Consider the following 20,435-nt stretch of genomic DNA (forward strand, 5'->3'; position numbering starts at 1 on the left):
ATTGAAAGCATTATGGTGAAATCACCAGTTATACTTGTGGATTTGTCTATTATTTATTTATTTATTTATTTATTTTTAGGTTTTTACTTGTGTATTTTGAAACCTGAAGGTGCACAGGCTTTTAAGGTCATTATGTCTGCTTGATAAAATGACTCCTTTATTATTACAGAATAACCTTTTTTCTTAGCAATATTCTTTCTTCTGAAGTCCATGTTATTAATGTTGCAGGATTTCTTTTTCTTTAGTGCTCGCATTTCTTGGTCATGCCACTTTGAAAAATGAATGAAGAGGTAGGCAGACGAAGAATGGTGGGCAGCAAAGCAGTTTATTGAGCCATAGTGAAGCAAAGTTTATTGAACCACAGTACAAAGCTCCTGAAGAGGGAGGGGACCTGAGAGGGTTGCCACCTGAGTTTCTAAGTCTAGGGGTTTTTATGGGCTTACTGGTGGGCTGTTTTACTCTAATATCTGCTCCATGCGCCTGTCACCCACCCAGATTTTTGTCCACTTGTTCATCTCTTATTAGATAGTTCTGTGGGAAAGGGTGAAGGGCTCCTTCCAGGGTGGTGTAAAATCCTTTTAAGGGTGGTTTCCTCTTAGGGCAGGGTCCCTGCCTGCCTGTCTTCTTACTATCCTTCATTATTAATATGACCACTCCAGCTTTCTTTTGATTTATGTTAACATGATAAATGTTTCATTCCATCCTTTTCCTTTTAAATCATTACTTTCTTTTATTTAAGGTACGGGTTACTTTTAGGCAGGATATAGTTGGGTCTTCTATTTTTTAATCCAGTTTGACAATTTCTTCCTTTTCATTGCAGTTTATGTATTATTAACTCTTAATATATAGATATCAACTTTCCAAACTATAAAATATAAAAATTAATATCCAAACTCTGTTATTAAAATACAAAAGTAATAACAAACTCTTTGTTTGTTTTAACAAACAAAGAGTTTGTTTGTTAAAATACAAAAGTAATAACAAACTCTTTGTTATTAAAATACAAAAAGTAATAACTATAGGTAGTTTATGTGTAAGGCTGGAGACTGTAATCTGATCAGAATTTCTTCATATATAGGGACACCCAGATGGCTCAGTCAGTTAAGCATCTGCCTTCAGCTCAGGTCCTGATCTCAGGGGCCTGGGATCCAGCCCTGTGTTTGGGCTTCCTGTTCAATGGGGAGCTTGCTTCTCCCTCTCCCTTTGACCTCCCCCCACCCCGGCTTGTGTGTGTGTGCACTCTTTCAAGAGGGTGTGCACTGGAACACCCTTTCAACTAGTTTATACCATGAAGTTGAATAGTGTTATTTTTTACAGATCTAAACTGTTGCAAAAATTATTGTAAATTCCAAATTAATTGGGATAGGAATGAACTATTTACATAGAAAGAGACAATTCTATAACTGTGTTCTTAATAAACCAAAAGAAATACTGTATAGAACTTGAATTCTTAGCTCATGGACAATCATATTAGCATCACCTTGGAATTTGATAGAAATGTAAATTCCTTGGACCCTGAATTAGTTAACTGAAGAATGTGGGAAGGCAGGAATCTATACTTTAAGAATCCTGCAAGTCATTCTGTTACATGCCCAAATTGAAAACCATTACTTTACAGAATGATATATATCAGGCTCTCATGAAATAATGGCAAGTTTTCAGCACCACAAATTCTAATTCTCAAACAGCTATTGAATTAGGTTTTAGTTAATGATCTCCAAACCTGGAGTTGAGTCCTAGTTACTCCTTCTTTTTACTTACTAGTCAGTGGCGCATAGGTGCAGTTGTTGAACTTGAAAGTAATTCAGCTTTGTAGACAGTATTGGTATTTCTTTCTTGATTTTGAAAATGCTTTAATTTTCTTGGTATGCTATTTATTTCAGTAATCAAAGCACATCTATTTTTGATGGAAGTTTGGACTAATGCTAAAATTTGAGGACATTTCTGAATCTTTCTGCCATTATAATGTCAATATTTTAGCTGGATTACAATGTTTACATATAATTGAGTCCCTCCTATTGTATTTTTTCCTCCAGTATTTACATTTATGCTTTAGGAACAATTTTTGTCTTCCCTGAACTTATTTTTTCTACCTTCAAATCTTTCATATTATCATACCTTTATTTTAGTTTAAAAAAGATTACTAGCAGAGATTTATTTTAATAAAGTGCATTCTGTGGCAAAAATTGACAAGGCAAAAAACAAGTGTTAGAGAAGTTGTGGAGAGAGGGGAACCATCTTACACTGTTGGTGGAATGCAAGTTGGTGCAACCACTTTGGAAAACAGTGTGGAGTTTCCTCAAAAAATTAAAAATAGAGTTACCCTATGACCCTGCAATTGCAGTACTGGGTATTTACCCGAGAGATGCAGATGTAGTGGAAAGAAGGACCATATGCACCCCAGTGTTCATAGCAGCAGTGTCCACAATAGCCAAACTCTGAAAAGAGCCAAGATGCTCTACAACAGATGAATGGATAAAGATGATGTGGTCGGGATACACAATGGAATACTACTCATCCTTCAGAAAGGATAAATACCCAACTTTTCCATCAACATGGATGGGCCTGAAGGAGATTATGCTAAGTGAAATGAGTCAAACAGAGAAAGTCAATCGTTATATTGTTCCACTTATTTGTGGAACATAAATAGCGTGAAGAACATTAGGAGAAGGAAGGGAAAAATGAAGGGGGAGAAATTGAAGTGGGAGGTGAACCATGAGAGACTATGGACTCCAAGAAACAAACTAAGGATTTTAGAAGGGAGGGGAGTATGGGAATGGGTGACCCTGGTGATGGGTATTAAGGAGGGCATGGATTGCATAGAGCCCTGGGTGTTAAATGCAAACAATGAATCATGGAACACTACATCAAAAACTAATGATGTACTGTATGGTGACTAACATAATACAATAAAAACTAGGGGGAAAAAAGGATGCTCAGCAGTGTATAAAACACTCATTTATTTTTAATTTAACAAATACTGCCTTTACATGCAGTGACTTCTCCTAGGCTTTGTAATACATGTTTTACATATACATTATGCTTGTGCATTAATCATCCATTAATTCTTCACATTAATGAAAATACATTATAAAAATCAAATTTCTTTCCAAACTTCATCTCACTGATGAACTGCCACTAAAAATATATTGGTTAATGATCTTGACATGATTAGGTAAGAACATTAAAGTAGCTGTTAAATGTCTCATCGATCCAGTGACCACCAGTATAATTCTTCTTGTTGTTAGGTTACTTAGTTAAAAAATATGAATTGTATTTTACTTAATATACTTACTAAGCTTGTAAAACGTTTTTACAGTTCTTTACAGTTATAACAGTTATTACACAAATTAAAAATGTGAAATTCTTCAAAGAAAAATTTATTATCAGTCTAAGAAACACTAATCATCTATATGAAATAGTAATATTGGTAGTAGCTAACATGGAGTTATCACTATGTATTTTAAGTTTATATGTATCATTTGTTATATGCATGCTCTATGGTAAGTTTTTATATATATTCTCACGTTTTGATTTTTTAAAACAGCCCAAAGAGGCACCATTATCATCGCCATCTAGATGAGGAAACTGAGTGTCAAAGAAGAGATCCCCACCTGAATACTGATGTCTGGATACTGTTGTCATGTTAATCTGACTCCAGAGCCTGTGCTTCGCATTTAACTGGTTGTCTAAGATTTAGTCTGTTTGTATGTTAGAATGGAGTTGAACCACATAGTTAAATACAGAATGATGATATTATAGAACTACTTTTTCAGGTACCTATTTTTTAAATATAAAATATTACAGTTAAAAATCTTAGGTAGACCAACTTTAAGACTTCATTCTTTGTGCATCTCAATCACTTGAATACTTTGATAGAAGATGGGGACTCAAGCAATCTATTCCTATTTTCACTTTCCATCAGTGAACAGAAAGAAAGAGCAATTAAAATTATAGTTGGGGTGAAAAGAAAAACTAGTGAGGAAAGGGACCAGAGCCTTAGGAACTCTAAGACATGGTCAAGTGGACCAACATACACTGTTAATCTTACTGCGGATCCTTTGTTAATAAGTGGCTTTTTTCTTGCTGTTTTCAAGATACTCACATTGGCCTTGGCTTTTAGCAGTTTGATTTAATTTGTCACTGTGGATCTCTTTGAGTTTATCCTTCTTGTAGTCCATTGAGCTTGAATGTGTAGATTCATGTCTTGTAACAAGTTTTAGAGGTTTGCAACCTTTTTTCTGCATGTAAGTCCTGTATATGTTTTGTTAGATTTACAACAGGGTTTTTTGTTTGTTTGCTTGTTTGTTTTTGGTGTGATTGTAGATGATATTGAATTGTCATTTTTATGTCTTTATGTTTTGCATAGAAATACATGTATTCTGTATTTTAAAAATCTTTATTTATTTATTTATTTATTTATTGAGAGAGAGAGAGAGTGTGTGTTGGGTGGTGTGGAGAGGGAGAGAATCTCAAGCAGGCTGCATGCCCAGCATGGAGCCTGACACAAGACTTGATGGCATGACCATGAGATCATGACCTGAGCCAAAATTAATAGTTGAACACTTAGCCTACTGAGTAACCCAGGCACCCCTCGATTTTGTATTTTTATTTTATATTCTGGAACTTTGCTGAACTGACTTATTCTAGGATTCTATTGTTTTTGTAGATTCCTTGTGAGTTTCTTCATAGAAAATTCTATCATTTTTAAATAGGGCTGGTTTTATTTCTTCTTTTTCTATCTGTATGCTGCTGTTGCTACTGCTGCTGTTTGTATTATTATTTTGCTTTAATGCACTGGCTAGAACTTCCAACACTATGTTAAGTAAGAGTAATGAAACTCTACTGTAGGCCTTCTTCCTGATATTAGAAGGAAAGCATTCAATTTCAGTTTTTCATTCTTAGGGTAGCTATAGGATTTTGTAGAGGAACTTCTTCTATATTCCTATTTTTCTGAGAGTTTTTATCATGAACAGAAATTCAGTTTTGCCAGATCCCTGGTATTTTATTCTTTAGGAGTTTCAAAGTTATGAATTTAATTTCCTTAATAGTTATAGAGAAGTTCAGATTACAAATTTCACATTGAATGTGTTCTCACAGTTTGGTTTTCAAGGAAGTTGTCCATTTTATCAGGCTGTCAGATTTATATGTGTGAAATTGTTTGTAGTATACTCTTCTTTCCTTTTGATGTCTGCAGAATAGCTAGTTATGCCTTTTTTGTTCCTAATATTAAAATTTTTCTTGGGGGCACCTGGGTGGCTCAATGGGTTAAGCCTTCAGCCTTCAGCTCAGATCATGATCCCAGGGTTCTGGGATTGAGCCCCACATCCGGGCTCTCTGTTCAGCAGGGAGCCTGCTTCCCTTCCTCTCTCTCTGCTTGCCTTTCTGCCTACTTGTGATCTCTGCCTGCCAAATAAATAAATAAAATCTTAAAAAAATAAAATAAAATAAAAATTGTCTTTGTTTTTATTAGTCTTGCTAAAATTTTATCAATTTAACTGATTTTTTTCAAAGAACCAGCTATTTGTTTTATTCATTATCCCCCCATATTGTTGTTCTGTTTTCAGTTTCATTTTCATTGGTTTTTGTTCTTTATTATTCCGTTCCTTCTTGCTTTGAGTTTATCTTGCTCTTTTTCTGGTTTTTGACGTAGGAGCTTAGATGATTGGTTGGAAGCTATTCTTTCTTGATGTATACATGTAGTGTTGTAAATTTCCCTCTCAGTCCTGCATGAGCTATATCCCGTAAGTTTTCTTTTAATTTGCTTCAATGTCTTTTTAAAATGTCCTTTGATACTTTTATTTTTTGTTTGTTCTCTCTGGTTTTGTTGTTTCTGTTTTCTTCTTTCTGCATTCCTGTAGGTTTTATATTTTTTTTAGAATTGTGATTTATATACTGTATTTGAGTTTAAAGTCTTCATATAGCTTTTTTCATGGTTGCTTTATCTATTTATATAAATATCATTTCTCAAAGGATGCCTGGGTGGCTCAGTTAGTTAAGCGACTGCCTTCAGCTCAGGTCGTGATCCCAGCCAGGGTCCTGGGATCAAGTCTTGCATCTGGCTTTTTACTCAGCGGGGAGTCTGCTGCTCTTGTGGCTTCTGTGCTCTCTTCTCTCTCTCTTTCCCTGACAAATAAATAAAATCTTAAAAAAAAATTACTTGTTACAGTCTACTGGTATCATAATTTTACCAATCCAAGTAAAGTATGGAAAGCTTAACACCAATAACATCCCTTTTCTATCTACCATTTACAATCTAATTGTCTTTAATACTTCCTCTATTTATATTTAGAACCACATCATACAATGTTTAGGTGACTATCATTAGCTAATCTTTAAGGTAGATCTGCTGGTGGTAAATTTGCTTAGTTTTCTTTCAGATGAGAATATCTCATTTATATTTTCATTCCCAGATTATTTTCTGGGAAATAATCCTATACCCAGATTATTTTCTCTGGGTATAGGATTTTTTTGTTTTAGCACTTGAGAAACATTGTGCCATTTCTGTTATTCTGCTGTTATTCCAGGTTTCTCCTATAGTTAAGGCTTCATACTCCGGCTACTTTCAAGATTTTTTTTCTCTTTGTTTTTCAGAAGTTTAATTATGATGTGTCCTATTTTGTATCTCTTTGGTTTACTTTGTTTGGAGTTTGTTCAGTATTTTGAATCTTCCTGCTTAGGTCTTTTGTCAGAATGTCATGTTTTCAGGTATGAATTCTTTCAGTACCCTTATTGCCCTGCCTTCTTCCTCCTGTCAAAACTCTGTGACAGAGGGATGCTTGGGTAGCTCAGTTGGTTAAGTATTCAACTCTTGGTTTCTGCTCACGTCATGAGCTTAGGGTTGTGACATTGTGCTCTGTGTTGGGCTCTGTGCTCAGGGTCACGTCTGCTTGGGATTCTCTCTTTCCCTCTGCTCCTTCATCCCACTTGTGTGTGCACTTGCGCGCTCTCTCTCTCTCTCTCTTTCTAAAATATATAGCTCTTTTGTTATATCCCCCAGTTCCCTGAGGCTTTGTTGTTATTGTTTGTAGTGTATTTTCTCACGGTTACTGCTGTTGGGTAATTTGCTAAACTTTTCTCCTTTCCTACCTACCATTCTGCTATTGAATGTACTCACGGTTTTTTAGTTTGATTATTTTAATTTTGAGTTCTGAAGCTTCCATTTCAGTCTTTTTTAATATATTTTTTTGTCACTCAGCCGATTTGCTGAGGCTTTCTGTTTATTCATTTGGTTCAGGCTTATTCAAGCTTGTTCATAATTATTCATGAAAGCATTTTTTATCATGACCACTTTAAATCTTTAATAATTCTAACATCTCTGTCATCCGGATGTTGTTGTTTCTTGATTGTCTCTGTTGATTGGGTTTGAGATCTTCCTGGTTCTTGATATGTTGAATAGTATTCAATTGAAACTTGGACATGTTTCTATTCTGATGTGCGACTCTGAATCCTATTTTAATCTGTTTCATTTGACTTTTTCTGATGCTGCTCTGGTAAGGGAAGGGCAGATCCTTTTTTACTTCCAAGTGGAAGTAGAAGTCCAGGTCCTCTCTCAGCCGCTGCCAAGAGAGCCATGCATGGGCTCATGCATGGGCTCATGCATGCTGCAGGGCAAGTGGGAGTGGCTTTATCACACTGGAGGAGGGCACAAGTCCTGATTCCCCACTCTGTCTTACCTAACACTATCAAGAAGGGAAAGGGAAGGGTCCCTCATCACTGCCATGTGGAAGTATGTTTGCCTGGTCTCCTGACACTTTAGAGGTGACTTGATACCTGCTGCCTGGGGTGAAAGTCCTGGCTCCCTGCTTGGTCTTCTCTGACACCACCCTCTCAGGGACATTGAGTACCTCATTACAGCCTTGTGAGGGTAGAAGTCTGGGCTGCCTACCTGCCCTGTAAGGGTGGAGATGGGACCATTTTTTTCTATAGGGTTTGACTAAGGTGAGTTGTCATGTCCGAGAGTTTTCAGTCTTGCTTTGCCATCCCTCCCTTGGTCCTTTGGCTAGAGAGAATAGGCTTTTGTTTGGTTCTTTCTGTGGGTGCCCATTTCTGGACAGCCAGCCTCTATTGCTCCAAAGCTGGGATATGTGAAGGGAACTTGCCACTTGGTCATTCCTGACTCCCAAGAACTCTAACTAGTTGGCTGGCTGCCTTCTCTCTCTACCTTTTAGAGACTTATATATAATGTCCAGGGTTTTTAGTTGTCCATAGTGGTAAGAAGAGCAAAGCATTTGTCTACTCCAGCTCCTTTAAAGTGAAAGGTGCTATCAGCTCTTTTTTTTTTATCTTTTATTTTTTATTTTTTATAAACATATAATGTATTTTTATCCCCAGGGGTACAGGTCTGTGAATCACCAGGTTTACACACTTCACAGTACTCACCATAGCACATACCCTCCCCAGTGTCCATAACTCCACCCCCCTCTCCTGACCCCCTCTCCCCAGCAACCCTCAGTTTGTTTTGTGAGATTAAGAGTCACTTATGGTTTGTCTCCCTCCCGATTCCATCTTGTTTCATTTATTCTTCTCCTACCCCCCCAACCCCCCACGTTGCATCTCCACTTCCTCATATCAGGGAAATCATATGATAGTTGTCTTTCTTCGATTGACTTATTTCACTAAGCATGATACCCTCTAGTTCCATCCACGTTGTCACAAATGGCATGATTTCATTTCTTTTGATGGCTGCATAGTATTCCATTGTGTGTGTGTGTGTGTGTGTGTGTGTGTGTGTGTGTGTGTGTGTGTGTGTATACCACATCTTCTTTATCCATTCATCTGTTGATGGACATCTAGGTTCTTTCCATAGTTTGGCTGTTGTAGACGTTTTTGCTATAAACATTCGGGTGCACGTGCCCCTTCAGATCACTACGTTTGTATCTTTAGGATAAATACCCAATAGTGCAATTGCTGGGTCATAGGGTAGTTCTATTTTCAACATTTTGAGGAACCTTCATGCTGTTTTCCAGAGTGGTTGCACCAGCTTGCATTCCCACCAACATTGTAGGAGGGTTCCCCTTTCTTCGCATCCTTGCCGGCATCTGTCATTTCCTGACTTGTTAATTTTAGCCACTCTGACTGGTGTGAGGGGGTGTCTCATTGTGGTCTTGATTTGTATTTCCCTGGCGTATCACCTCTTTTTTTACAGGGTGATCCACTTAAATGTATAGGTTTTAGTGATAGCTCAACCACCCCTTGTTGACTGCCTGGAAACCACACAGGAAAGTACTGGCCAGTGTTCAGCGTCCAGCCTTCAGCCTTCCATGTAGAAATTTATTTTGTCAGTCCCCATGGTGATTGAGTTCAAGGAGACCAATCCATATGAAAAGTATTCTTAAAACAAATGATGTATTATTTAATTTATAGTCATTGCTAAGTACTGCATCCATGAGGATCAGGTGGTGTTTGGTTAGATGGTACGTTCATAGTGAGTGGTGCTGAAGAAAGAATTCATTAAATAGCTTCATAATAACTTACTTTTGGTGCGACTTTTTCTCTTCCTAGTTTACATAGTATACACATATTTTGGGGAATAAATTACACTTCATAATATGGTTGGGGATTTACACAATTCTAGGTTTGTCCCTAGAGAATGCTGAGGATCACCTTTAATTCAGATATGATGGCACCAAGCTGTTAGAGCCCACTTTATCTAGCTGTGCAACAGGCGTACTTGTCTGGGGTCTGGATGGGTCAAGTTTTGTGCCAAGGCATCTTTATCTATAGACAATTAGACAATTCTCAGATGGACACTGCCAGTTTCCTCAGTGATTTTTCTTTACCTATAGTCCTTACTTATGAATAACCTACTTTTTTTTTTTTCTCTATATACACTATTGCCTTAAGGCAGTTTACTATTATACTTAATTATTACACTATTAGGCTTGCTGTCCTGGAGGGTTTTTTGGGGGGAGGGTTGTTTGTTTGTTTTTTTAAGTAGTTAATCTGGGGTCATGGAGCCCCTTTCCTAAAGTGCACAAGTCAGTCTTTCTGGAGGAAGTCCATAGTTTTCATCATATTTTAAAGGATTCCATGGCCCAAAAAGTCATAAGGCCACAAATACTTTTGCTTTGCACTGTCATGCATATATGGTTTAAACCTCTTATAAACCATCTTAGCTTATTATCACCTGAGATATTAATGGTGTCGTTGCTCATTTCTTTGTTTTTTTTCTTATAATTGTAAATATTAAAATTTGGTAATTTTTTTCTTAGTATTCTTTGCCTTTTATTTATTACTTATTTACCTGTATTCTAACTATAAATTTTTTACTTTAACATGCGTAAGTTTCTGTATTTGAAGACAAGCCAACGTATTGCTCTTTTCTTATGTTATTTATTTTGTCCCTTAAGTCCTAATCTGTTATCCACAATAGAAAGATACTACACATTTTGGACATTTGTGAAGTTTTTCTGCTGAGACCATTTTAAAATTGACTGTAGGGGGAGAAAGAGTTATATATGCATGGGTTCTCTAATTTGTATTAAACACAAAACTAATTTCTCTTTCTCTATAAATGTATAAGTTGTTTAGTACATTTAACATTTAGTAACATGTTCAAAGGGAAAAGTTGTTCCCTAAAACAATAATCGTAATGTTAAAAAAAAAAAAGATTATCATTTAAAGATGTGATTTTAAAAAATATTTTCTTCACTTCTGTTTCCTTTCATTTTTCTGTGGTCTGATACATACATCTTTGTGACTTTGATGCTGTGTAGATCTGGTTTGGTGTATTTAGTGCCATGTTTTATATTTAGCTTGATCATTATGTTCTTGCACGAAATAAGACCTTTTATGCCTTGCCAGTGCAGAAGTAGGTAATCACTGCTGTTATGAATGGTCTTTTAAGAGTTGAGTTTGGGGGTGCCTGGGTGGCTCAGTGGGTTGGGCCTCTGCCTTCAGCTCAGGTCATGATCTTAGGGTCCTGGGATCAAGCCCCACGTCAGGCTCTCTGCTCAGCGGGGAGCCTGCTTCCCTCTCTCTCTCTCTGCCTGTCTCTCTGCCTATTTGTGATATCTCTCTCTGTTAAATAAATACAATCTATAAGAAACAAAAGAGTTGAGTTTGTTGATAATCTGCCACAGGGAAATGTTCATTGAGCTGAGAGATAACATGCCACCTTGCACAGGAGTCTAGAACTAGAACCCCGTGGAGTTCCAGTTCTGTCCTCAGTGTTGGGTGCATTAGTGCCAGCTGCCAGTGGTGCCTGGCTGGGCTGTAATTGCACCCCCATGTTGTTTGTAGGCTGTACATTTTCTGGGGGTTCTGAAATAGCTTGCATAGCAGATTATTTACAATTCATTACTCAAACATGAAAAAAATTACTTCAGAAAGTATCATGAGTATTTTAAATTACTGTCTACAGTCTCTAAGTGCACTACAAATGTGCTGTAACTAGTAAAGCTTTCCCATAGATTGAAGAGAGAGTCTTAGAGGAACTGTAGTAACTGGATGCAGAGCATCTTTGATAAAGAGAATTGGAACTGTCAAATACCTAGGAAGTAAAGAATGTGGCTGGACTGGACTTACTGACTTTACATTTGTCAAAGGTGGAAATAGATACTAGTATTTTACCATCAACAGTTATTACTATTAGTCAAGTAAGTGGGATTTGATTTAAAAAAATTCATATACTTTAGAGGAAGAGAAAGCATGAACAGAGGTAGGGGCAGAGGGGAGGATCTTAAGCAGACTCCCTGTTGAGCATGGAGCCCAACTTGGGGCTCCACCACATTAGGACCCTGAGATCATGACCTGAGCCGAAAGCAAGAGTTGGATGCTTAACTGACTGAGCCACCCAGACACCCTGAGATTTGATTTTATAAACAAATACTACTAATGAAAATGTTCTTGATGTTCCACACTATTTTCTATTATTTTTTATGTAGTTTAGGCACTATGTTAATAATTATGCTGTTTATTAAAGCAAAGTAAAAACACTTGAAAAATTGAAAATGCATATAAATATGTTATTTGAATGAGGAAAGTAGTGACTCCCATATTCGTACCTTGCATAGATGTCTTTTTAAATTGTGTTAATATGCAGTACATGTAACTTAATACACATAATGAACCAAGACCTATGATTAATTTTTACATGTGACATCTGGCTAGAGTTTTATCATTAAAAATAAAATTGCATCCACAGACTAAATGATCACTTCTTTTTAAAAATATATTTAAGGGACGTCTGAGTGGCTCAGTTGGTTAAGCATCTGCCTTCAGTTCAGATCATGATCCCAGGGTCCTGGGATCAAGGTAGGCATCATGTTCCCTCCCTGCTCAGTGGAGAGTCCGCTTCTCCCTCTCCCTCCTCCTGCCGCTCCCCCTGCTTGTTCTCTTTCTTTCTGTCAAATAAATAAAATCTTCAAAAAGTAAAATAAAATAAAAATATTTTTTAATTTAGTAGCTAATTTTCCCAACAGTTATTGGGCATGTAAAATTTTATTAACTAGATGAAGTAATTATAAAAACTATTAATATTGCAGGGTTTCTTTTCTTTTCTTTTAATTATTTATTTGAGAGAGAATGAGAAAGAGAGCGCCACAAGTAGGGTGAAGGGCAGAGAGCGAGGAGCAGACTCCTGGCTGAGCAAGGAGCCTGATGTGGGGCTCCATCCCAGGACTCAGGGATAATGACCTGAGCCAAAGGCAGAGATGCCCAACTGACTGAGCCACCCAGGTGCCCACAAATTTTGTTTAGTCATGAGTATTCTGTAGGTAAAATGGTACCCATATATGAAAGAACACATAAAGTCTTTTCCAAGTACTTGATTTCAGAAAAACCATTTAAGGTAAATCCAGCATCGTTGCTTGTATGTGAATCTTTTAAAGGCAATTTCATGCATGTCTGGGCTGCTTGAGTAGACCTCTCACACTTCCGTCAGCACTTGAATGATAGCGGCACTGCTTTATTTCCCTTTGTGGAAAGAGGACAGCATGTATATGTATCAATATCATAATAATTTGGGATCTGATGACAGTTTGAGGTTGTTTGGGAGATAAGAGTCCTTAAAAATTATTGAATATAATAATATGTGTAGGTTCTCAATAAATACTGTTTGAATTTAACCTGAGATAGCTTCCCAATCTTATGTAGATGCTTATAGCCTCATATATTACCTTGATTTATAGGTCCATTTGGAAAGCATTGTCAATTTGAAAAGTAATATGCTATCATGTGGCATGTGATTCTTGAAAGTCTGCCCTGCTTCCTTTTTCTTTCTTTCTTTCTTTCTTTCTTTCTTTCTTTCTTTCTTCGTAGGTTCCTTCTACAGATTGTCTCTGCTTGCTCCTTAAATGGTGGTATTTCTTAAGTTTCTGTCTCAGAGTCTCTTTCCCATGCTACATATTTTAGATTATGTAGGCAGTTGCATTAATTTCCATGAATTTTCATTTCCATGAAACCATTTCCATGGTTTTCCCAGATGTCTTCTACTTGAATGTTTATTCTCAACTCTTGACCTATGTGCCCAATTACCTACATAACATCTCCTGGATATCCCAGGCAATCCAGCAGTGTGCTTAGCATTAAGCTCATTTCCATCCAGCTCTCCCAATGGGAAGGGAAAAAAAGGAAACATATATGCATATACATGTAGAACATATGCACTTCTCATCCTGTTTTGGAAAGCCCACAGCTAGTAAGTAGCAGGCCTAGAACTCTTATTCAAGTCTTGTGAATGTGAATTTTCAGCTCAGAGTATATTTTCTAAGATGTGGTGACCATATACTCTAAACCAAAATATAAAATGCATGGTTTGACAGTATTTGAAGCCTGTGCGTGTTAATCTAATTGTACCTCATTGCTTTTTCATGTCATTGTATTAAGTCATGCCTTATAGTAGACAGATACCAATAACACATACGATATTTTAAAAATTGCTGTTATGAAACATGTGGTATGTGAGACATATGTATGCATTATGTGTATGATTGTACCTAGTTAGGGAGATTGGATAATGCTTCCCCTTTGAGCAATGATGACATTCCATATGGAGGTTCATGAGTTCACCAGGCAGCGTTATGGTACAGGGAAAATAGTAGAGCGTTCAAAGCAGGTGAACCAGCTTACAAAAAGATCTAGTGGTAGGAGGGTGCATGGTATGTGTGGGCAGCTGTCTCTGTGCAAGGTAACTTGTAATCTTGTTACAGGTTTTTATATCCTGATAACTCTCTTTCCCCGTGCTGGCTTCCTTATTCTAAAAAACATTCAAAGCTGAAGTTTATATTAAACAAAGAATAATAGTAAGCATCTACCTTCGGCTCAGGTCAGGATCCTGGGGTCCGGGGATTGAGCCCCACGTTGGGCTCTCTGCTCCTTAGGAAGCCTGCTTCTCCCTCTCCCTCTGCCTGCCACTCTCCCTGCTTATAGGTGCGTGCTTGCTCTCTCTCTCTCTCTCTCTCACACACACAAATAAATAAAATCTTAAACAAACAAAGATAGCCCAAACTTAGAATGTAGTACAACACCAAAAAGAAAAAGGATTTATATTGGTATAGTTTCTACTCTTGTTACCTAAAATCACTCCAGCATTTATAACCATTGCCCTGCTACCTTTTGATAAATGCGGAAATAATTAAATCCTAAGTATAAATTTCAAAATCTTTTCTTAAATTCCAAGTGACTTATTTTCTAAGTGCATTTCTTACTGTGAAGCTTAGTATCCATGCAATCTGTCTTTGTGTGTTTAAGAGTTAATTCAGGCTGTAAAATTCTATTCTATTAGAATGTAGTGTGGGGCACCTTGGATGGCTCAGTCGGTGAAGTGTCTGGCTCAGGCTCAGGTCATGATCCCAGGGTCTTGGGATGGAGCCTTGCATCAGGCTCTCTGTTCCTCAGGAAGCCTGCGTCTCCTGCCTCTGCCTGTCACCCCCTGCTTCTGCACGTGTGTGCACTCTCTCTCAAATAAACAATAATTTTTTTTTAAATCTAAGAAAAAGAAAATGAACTGTGACTTTTGAACTATACCAGTCTCCAGTCTGTGGTATTCTAAACTTGATTTGATGACTGTTTATTCTGTTTTTCTGTATATACATGTGTATTATCCTTCAGAGAGTAATTCTAAATGTTTGGTCTTCAAAACATTTTTTCAGGTGCTCTTACTCATTCCTAAATTGGAGAATTATGTTTGAGGAATGGGAAATTATTTTCATTGTCTTTAAAAAGTGAGCTCACAACTGTTTTTCTTTGCAGAAAGGGCAATTGCAAGACATGAAGTTCGAGAAATTGAGCAGCGACATACGATGGATGGCCCTCGGCAAGAGGCCACGCTGGATGAGGAAGAGGACATGGTGATCATTTATAACAGAGTCCCCAAAACTGCAAGCACTTCCTTTACCAATATTGCCTATGATCTGTGTGCAAAGAATAAGTATCATGTTCTTCACATCAACACTACCAAAAATAATCCAGTGATGTCACTACAAGACCAGGTAAACACGTAGGAGATAAGTGAATGTTTTCTGACACTTCCTCATTCATATTTTGTATCTCAAGAGGCAAAAGCATTTTAAGGGATATGTGTACTGACCCCAATGAATTTTAAGTCTCTTGGGGAACAGGAACAAACAAACTTTTTTTTTTTTTTTTAAGATTTTATTTATTTGAGAGAGAGAGTATGTGCATGAGTTGGGGTTGGGGGGCAGGCACAGAGGGAGAAGGAAAAGCAGGCCTCCCTGCTGAGCAGGGAGCCAGATGTGGAGCTCCATTCCAGGACTGTGGAATCACGCCCTGAGTCTACGACAGACGCTTAATGGACTGAGTCACCCAGGTGGCCCTGCTAAACAAACTTTTCTATAATTTTACATTTTTCACAATATTTGGTATATTTCCTTGCATATTATATGTACTTAAATATTTATAAAATTAATGAACTTATTAAAAGCTTGATTTTTGAAAAGAAAATGATGCTCTTTATTATGGTATCCTTTAAAAAATAGGAAATATTTTCAACAAGATACCTTGCAATAGAAATCAGTCAGTTGTCTCATTTTATGATAGAGAAATCTTTATTTAATGAATACCTGTGTTCAGTTTTGTGACAAGCCTCCTAAACTTCATCTCATCTTTACTAGTAATTCATGTAATATTAACTACAAACTCCTGGAGAAGAGAAATTGTGGCTTATATTTTTAACATAACCTTGCCTTTTAAGTTGTCAAGAAACTTTAGATAAACAAATGGATAGATATGAAATAGTCTTAAGAAAAGTGGAGGAAATTATCTCATGAAATAAAATCACTTATCTCTTTTAGCAATAGTAGCACACAGTTTCTCCACAACTGGAGTTCTGACTAGAATTATAAATTAATAGAATTCTCTATAAATATTGAAGGGAATGGGAATTGGTCCTTATGAGGAGAAAAGATAATATTCGGAAATACTGTCTAAGATTAAATGTTAAGGTAGCATAATTAGAAAGGTTTTATAATAGTCATACAGTTATGAATGTATCTGAAAACAGCTGAAATTATTTACTACAAAGCTAACTCTTATCCTACTCTGAAGCAAGAGAGTAACACTGATACATAAGGTTAAGGTTTGTTTTCTTTGAGAGCTGTTAGTAAAGTCTAATAGTATATGGCATACCATCTGCCCATATAATTCTTGGCTCTCTGCAGTATCCTCAATTACTCTTTTTCATAAAACCCAAAATCTACATCCATCAGCCAAACTAAATAACTCTTCTGTAAATGAGAAGAAACATGAGCTTATTTAGCTAAGTGGGTCATAAAAACTATTCATTATGTAATATTGAATACCAAGGGCAAATATCCTAAATAATCCATTTTTATACAGTGTGTGGTAGATGTTAAATTTCTTTGCTTGATTGCTTTTCAAAATACATCTTGGCTTAAAGGAACATCTCTTAATACTCCCATAGTAATTTTAGACTTACCCAGTAGTACTTTTTAGAAAAATAGTTACCTTGCTTATTTTCTGTCCAGCATTACAAAATTGTATGACAGCTATATAAGATGTCTGACAGTGATACTAACCATTTTTTTTTCCATGAAATAAGAATCTCTGGAAGCTGCCCACATATGACATTTACAGGCATCATGTAGTGATAGATTTTCCCAGTTGCATTTGGATGAGATAAAGCTGTTTTTCTTTCAATAGCTTGTTAGTTATATATAGGAAAAAAAATCAGAAGAGAAGCATAAACACCATCTTAAAAGCAGTGAGATTACATAATGAGCAGCAGCATTTAAAATATGTTTGTGTGGGGCAAAGTAGAGAAATACTCTTTAGCTCCAGCTCTTTCTTGGATGTATTTCATATATACTGTACAAGGCACTGTGCTAAACTGTTCACATACTTAATTATTTCTCAAATTTTAGAGGCAAGGTCCAAATATGTTGAGTCAGGTATGAAACTGTTGAGCAGGTAATAGCTATCTCTGCATATTCTGCCATCCTTAGAAACAGTTGTCCACTCTGCTCTCAAGGTTTCATTTATTTATTGAGTATGTAATACATACAGGGATTGTCTACATTCCTAAAGAAATAAAAAGCAAGGCCACATCTTTCAGAAGGCAGTCCTCGCTAGAGGTGAGGAGACTAAGAGATCTTAAATCCTAATGTAATGTGTGATTAGTAACTGGATCCTTGATCAAAAATGTCTGCTCTTTGTTTTCAGATGGTTCAGAAAAAATTAAGCATGTGTGTGCATATGGAGAAAATAGAGGCAAAAATGGGAAGTTAGTGAATCTTAGTGAATGAGTATACAGATGTTGACTGTATTCTTTCAACTTTTCTGTAGTTAAGGGATCTTTCACAATTAAGAAATTGGAATAGAGGCAAAAATGGGAAGTTAGTGAATCTTAGTGAATGAGTATACAGATGTTGACTGTATTCTTTCAACTTTTCTGTAGTTAAGGGATCTTTCACAATTAAGAAATTGGAATAAATTAAGAGGGAAAGTTCGAACAAGTGAATGAAAAGATAAACGTTTGAGAATATGAGGCTTGGAAGAGTAAGCCATGAGAGGGAGACATACTCAGTCATGGGAATTCTATCTTTGAGGCATGCTTTACTCAGTGAATTGGTAGGGATTGGTAGGAGACCAGTGATTCATTAGATCTTGTAGTTAGAAAATGAAGTTTACTCTGCTATCATGAAAATATCTCTGCTCTAGAGAACATCTTGTCTTTAAAGTAACTGTCAATAAATAAATAAATAAATAGATAGATAAATAAATAAAGTAACTGTCAGGTATTAAGTGGCAGTGTCTTTTAGGATCTTTCATAATTCTTTTCTACTCATCTGTTTAGGTTTGTGATCATATTTAACTCCTTTCTACACATCAGAAATATCTAGAATTTGCATTCTTTCTAGGACAACTTAGTAATTTTTTTCTTTTAATTCGCTATTAGGGCACCTTCTGATCTTTTGCATGACTTGATGTTTGTTGAAGATTCTTATTTTTCAGACCACACCTAAGATGAGTGCTTCCTAACTTATAATATGTATATCAATCGCCAGTTAAAAATAAAGATTCCGATTCAAAAGGACTAAGATGGAATCTGAGGCCCAAACTGATTCTTATGGTTCTTGAACCACAGTTTGAATACCAAACATCTAGAACATAGTTCTCAGTGGGTTATGTGAAATTGTGTATTATAGACTTCCCAGGATGGTGAAGTACTTTGCTTTAAATTCATATTCTAACCTCCCCATCAAAATCCAAATTCCTTACCTTGGCCAACAGGCCCTTTTAAATCTAGCCCATGTCCAATACTTCATCTTCTTGTTTACTAACCACACTGACCTTTGGTTCATTGAATGTACCAAACCTTTCCCATTTCAAGGCCTCTGCACGTAGCAGTCTATCTTAGACTGGTCTCTCACCATTGACTTCATGTTATCCTTTTAACATCCTTGAGATGACAGCCTCTCAGAAAAACCTCACTTGGCTATCCTATATATTAAATACTTCTTCCAAGTTATAGTACACCGTCATCATTCCTTATGTAACTTTCCTATTACTTACTGATTTATTTGTTTTCTATTTGTTTGGTCTTTTCCTCTGTATAAGCTCCTAAAAGGCAGGAACCTTGTTCATTATATTAATCACCATTGTATTCTTGTGTTTAGAATGGTGTCTGAGACACAGTACATATGCTCCATAAATTTTTTGTTGAATGAATGAATGAAAGAGAACAAATGAATGGACTTAGGTTCTAAAAGTAGTTCTTAGTTGAGCACAATGCCAGTGATGATGATTACTGGTAGAATGAGCCCCTCTGATTGATGGTAATATGTTCTCCCCTTCACTAAGGTGATTTGGGACACACCCACCCTTCTCCTGCAGAAAGGACTGAACAGAAATTTCTGGATTTCGGTGAAATATTATGTTATGTTGCTGCTGAATGTTTTTATATTTTATCCAGTTGTTACTCACTTTTACTTTTTGTGTAGAACACTTCCTCTCTAGTTTAGTGTCATAAAACTACCCACAGCTGTACAGTGGATGTTTATTTAAGTATAGGTATGAGTAGGAGTTCGGTATATAGTAATTACCCAAGTTAATAGTAGTATTCATTTACCATGCAGTAATTACAAAGTTGGAATTTGGCCAAGATTGTCAGGATGACATTCCTACTCACAGATAGTGAAAACAGGTTTTTTCAGATAATTAATGTTGAGATGAATCTTATTAAGAATGTATGTCTAGGTACACTCTTAAGAGATGGTGCTTTCTTAGCTTTTTCTGCCACACTGGTTCAGGTCTGAGTCCACTAGCAGATAAATCACAGCACTACTCCCTACATTGCTTGTGTTTTCCCTAAAGGTCTCCTCTGATGACTTGCTAGCCTAACTCTGCTTGAGTTATAAAACCTGACAGAAATCACAGTTTCGGATCTGCTCCAGGCTAGCTATAAAAACATCTCTTTTCATGTAGTATATCTACCAACTACTTCTGAAACATCCTTCTTGATAGCCTGTTTCAATCAGAGTATGGAAATACTCTTTGAATAAATTCACTGTGGTGACTTTATTTCTTCTCCCTGAGCCACTGTGTTCAGTCTCTTCCATCTTCAATCTTCTTAAGTCCATTCACCATGATTATGCTTTGCTCCTTTCATCTACTCACCTTCCCTTTCACTAGTGCCAAGTGTCGTCAGTGAGAGTCCAGACAGTGAACGGCGTGCCGGTTTGCTCACCTGATCTCCACTTCCACTCCTACCTATTCCAGAGCCTTATCTCGAGGTCTTGAGCAGGATGTCCCACTGCAGAGGAGAACCAGAAGAAAAACTGAAAGACTAGGCGAGTGGTGCAGGAGAGGTGAGAGGGCAGAAAATGGTGGAGGGGAACTGCAGTGAGGTTGGCAGATGAAAGGGTGAGAGTGGGGGTGGAGGGAGGAAGAGAGAGAAAATTCTGCAGGGGGCACTTTGGGGAGAACCAGCTAACTTGGTAAAAGGAGAAGTG

The 20,435-nt window shown here is 36.8% G+C and overlaps 1 protein-coding gene across 4 annotated transcripts in view; it reads left to right on the forward strand.

The window, feature by feature from the left end:
• Positions 1-20,435, forward strand: part of HS2ST1 (heparan sulfate 2-O-sulfotransferase 1) — a 172,906-nt gene that overhangs the window by 119,706 nt on the left and 32,765 nt on the right. For all 4 annotated transcript variants that reach the window (XM_082688232.1, XM_082688231.1, XM_082688233.1 and 1 more), the window contains exon 2: positions 15,196-15,434. In XM_082688232.1, coding sequence (XP_082544358.1) covers positions 15,196-15,434 — 239 coding nt within the window. The remainder of the gene's footprint in view (positions 1-15,195; positions 15,435-20,435) is intronic.

This window comes from Mustela nivalis (assembly GCF_964662115.1).
Source record: "Mustela nivalis genome assembly, chromosome: 10".
Taxonomy (NCBI): Eukaryota; Metazoa; Chordata; class Mammalia; order Carnivora; family Mustelidae; genus Mustela; species Mustela nivalis.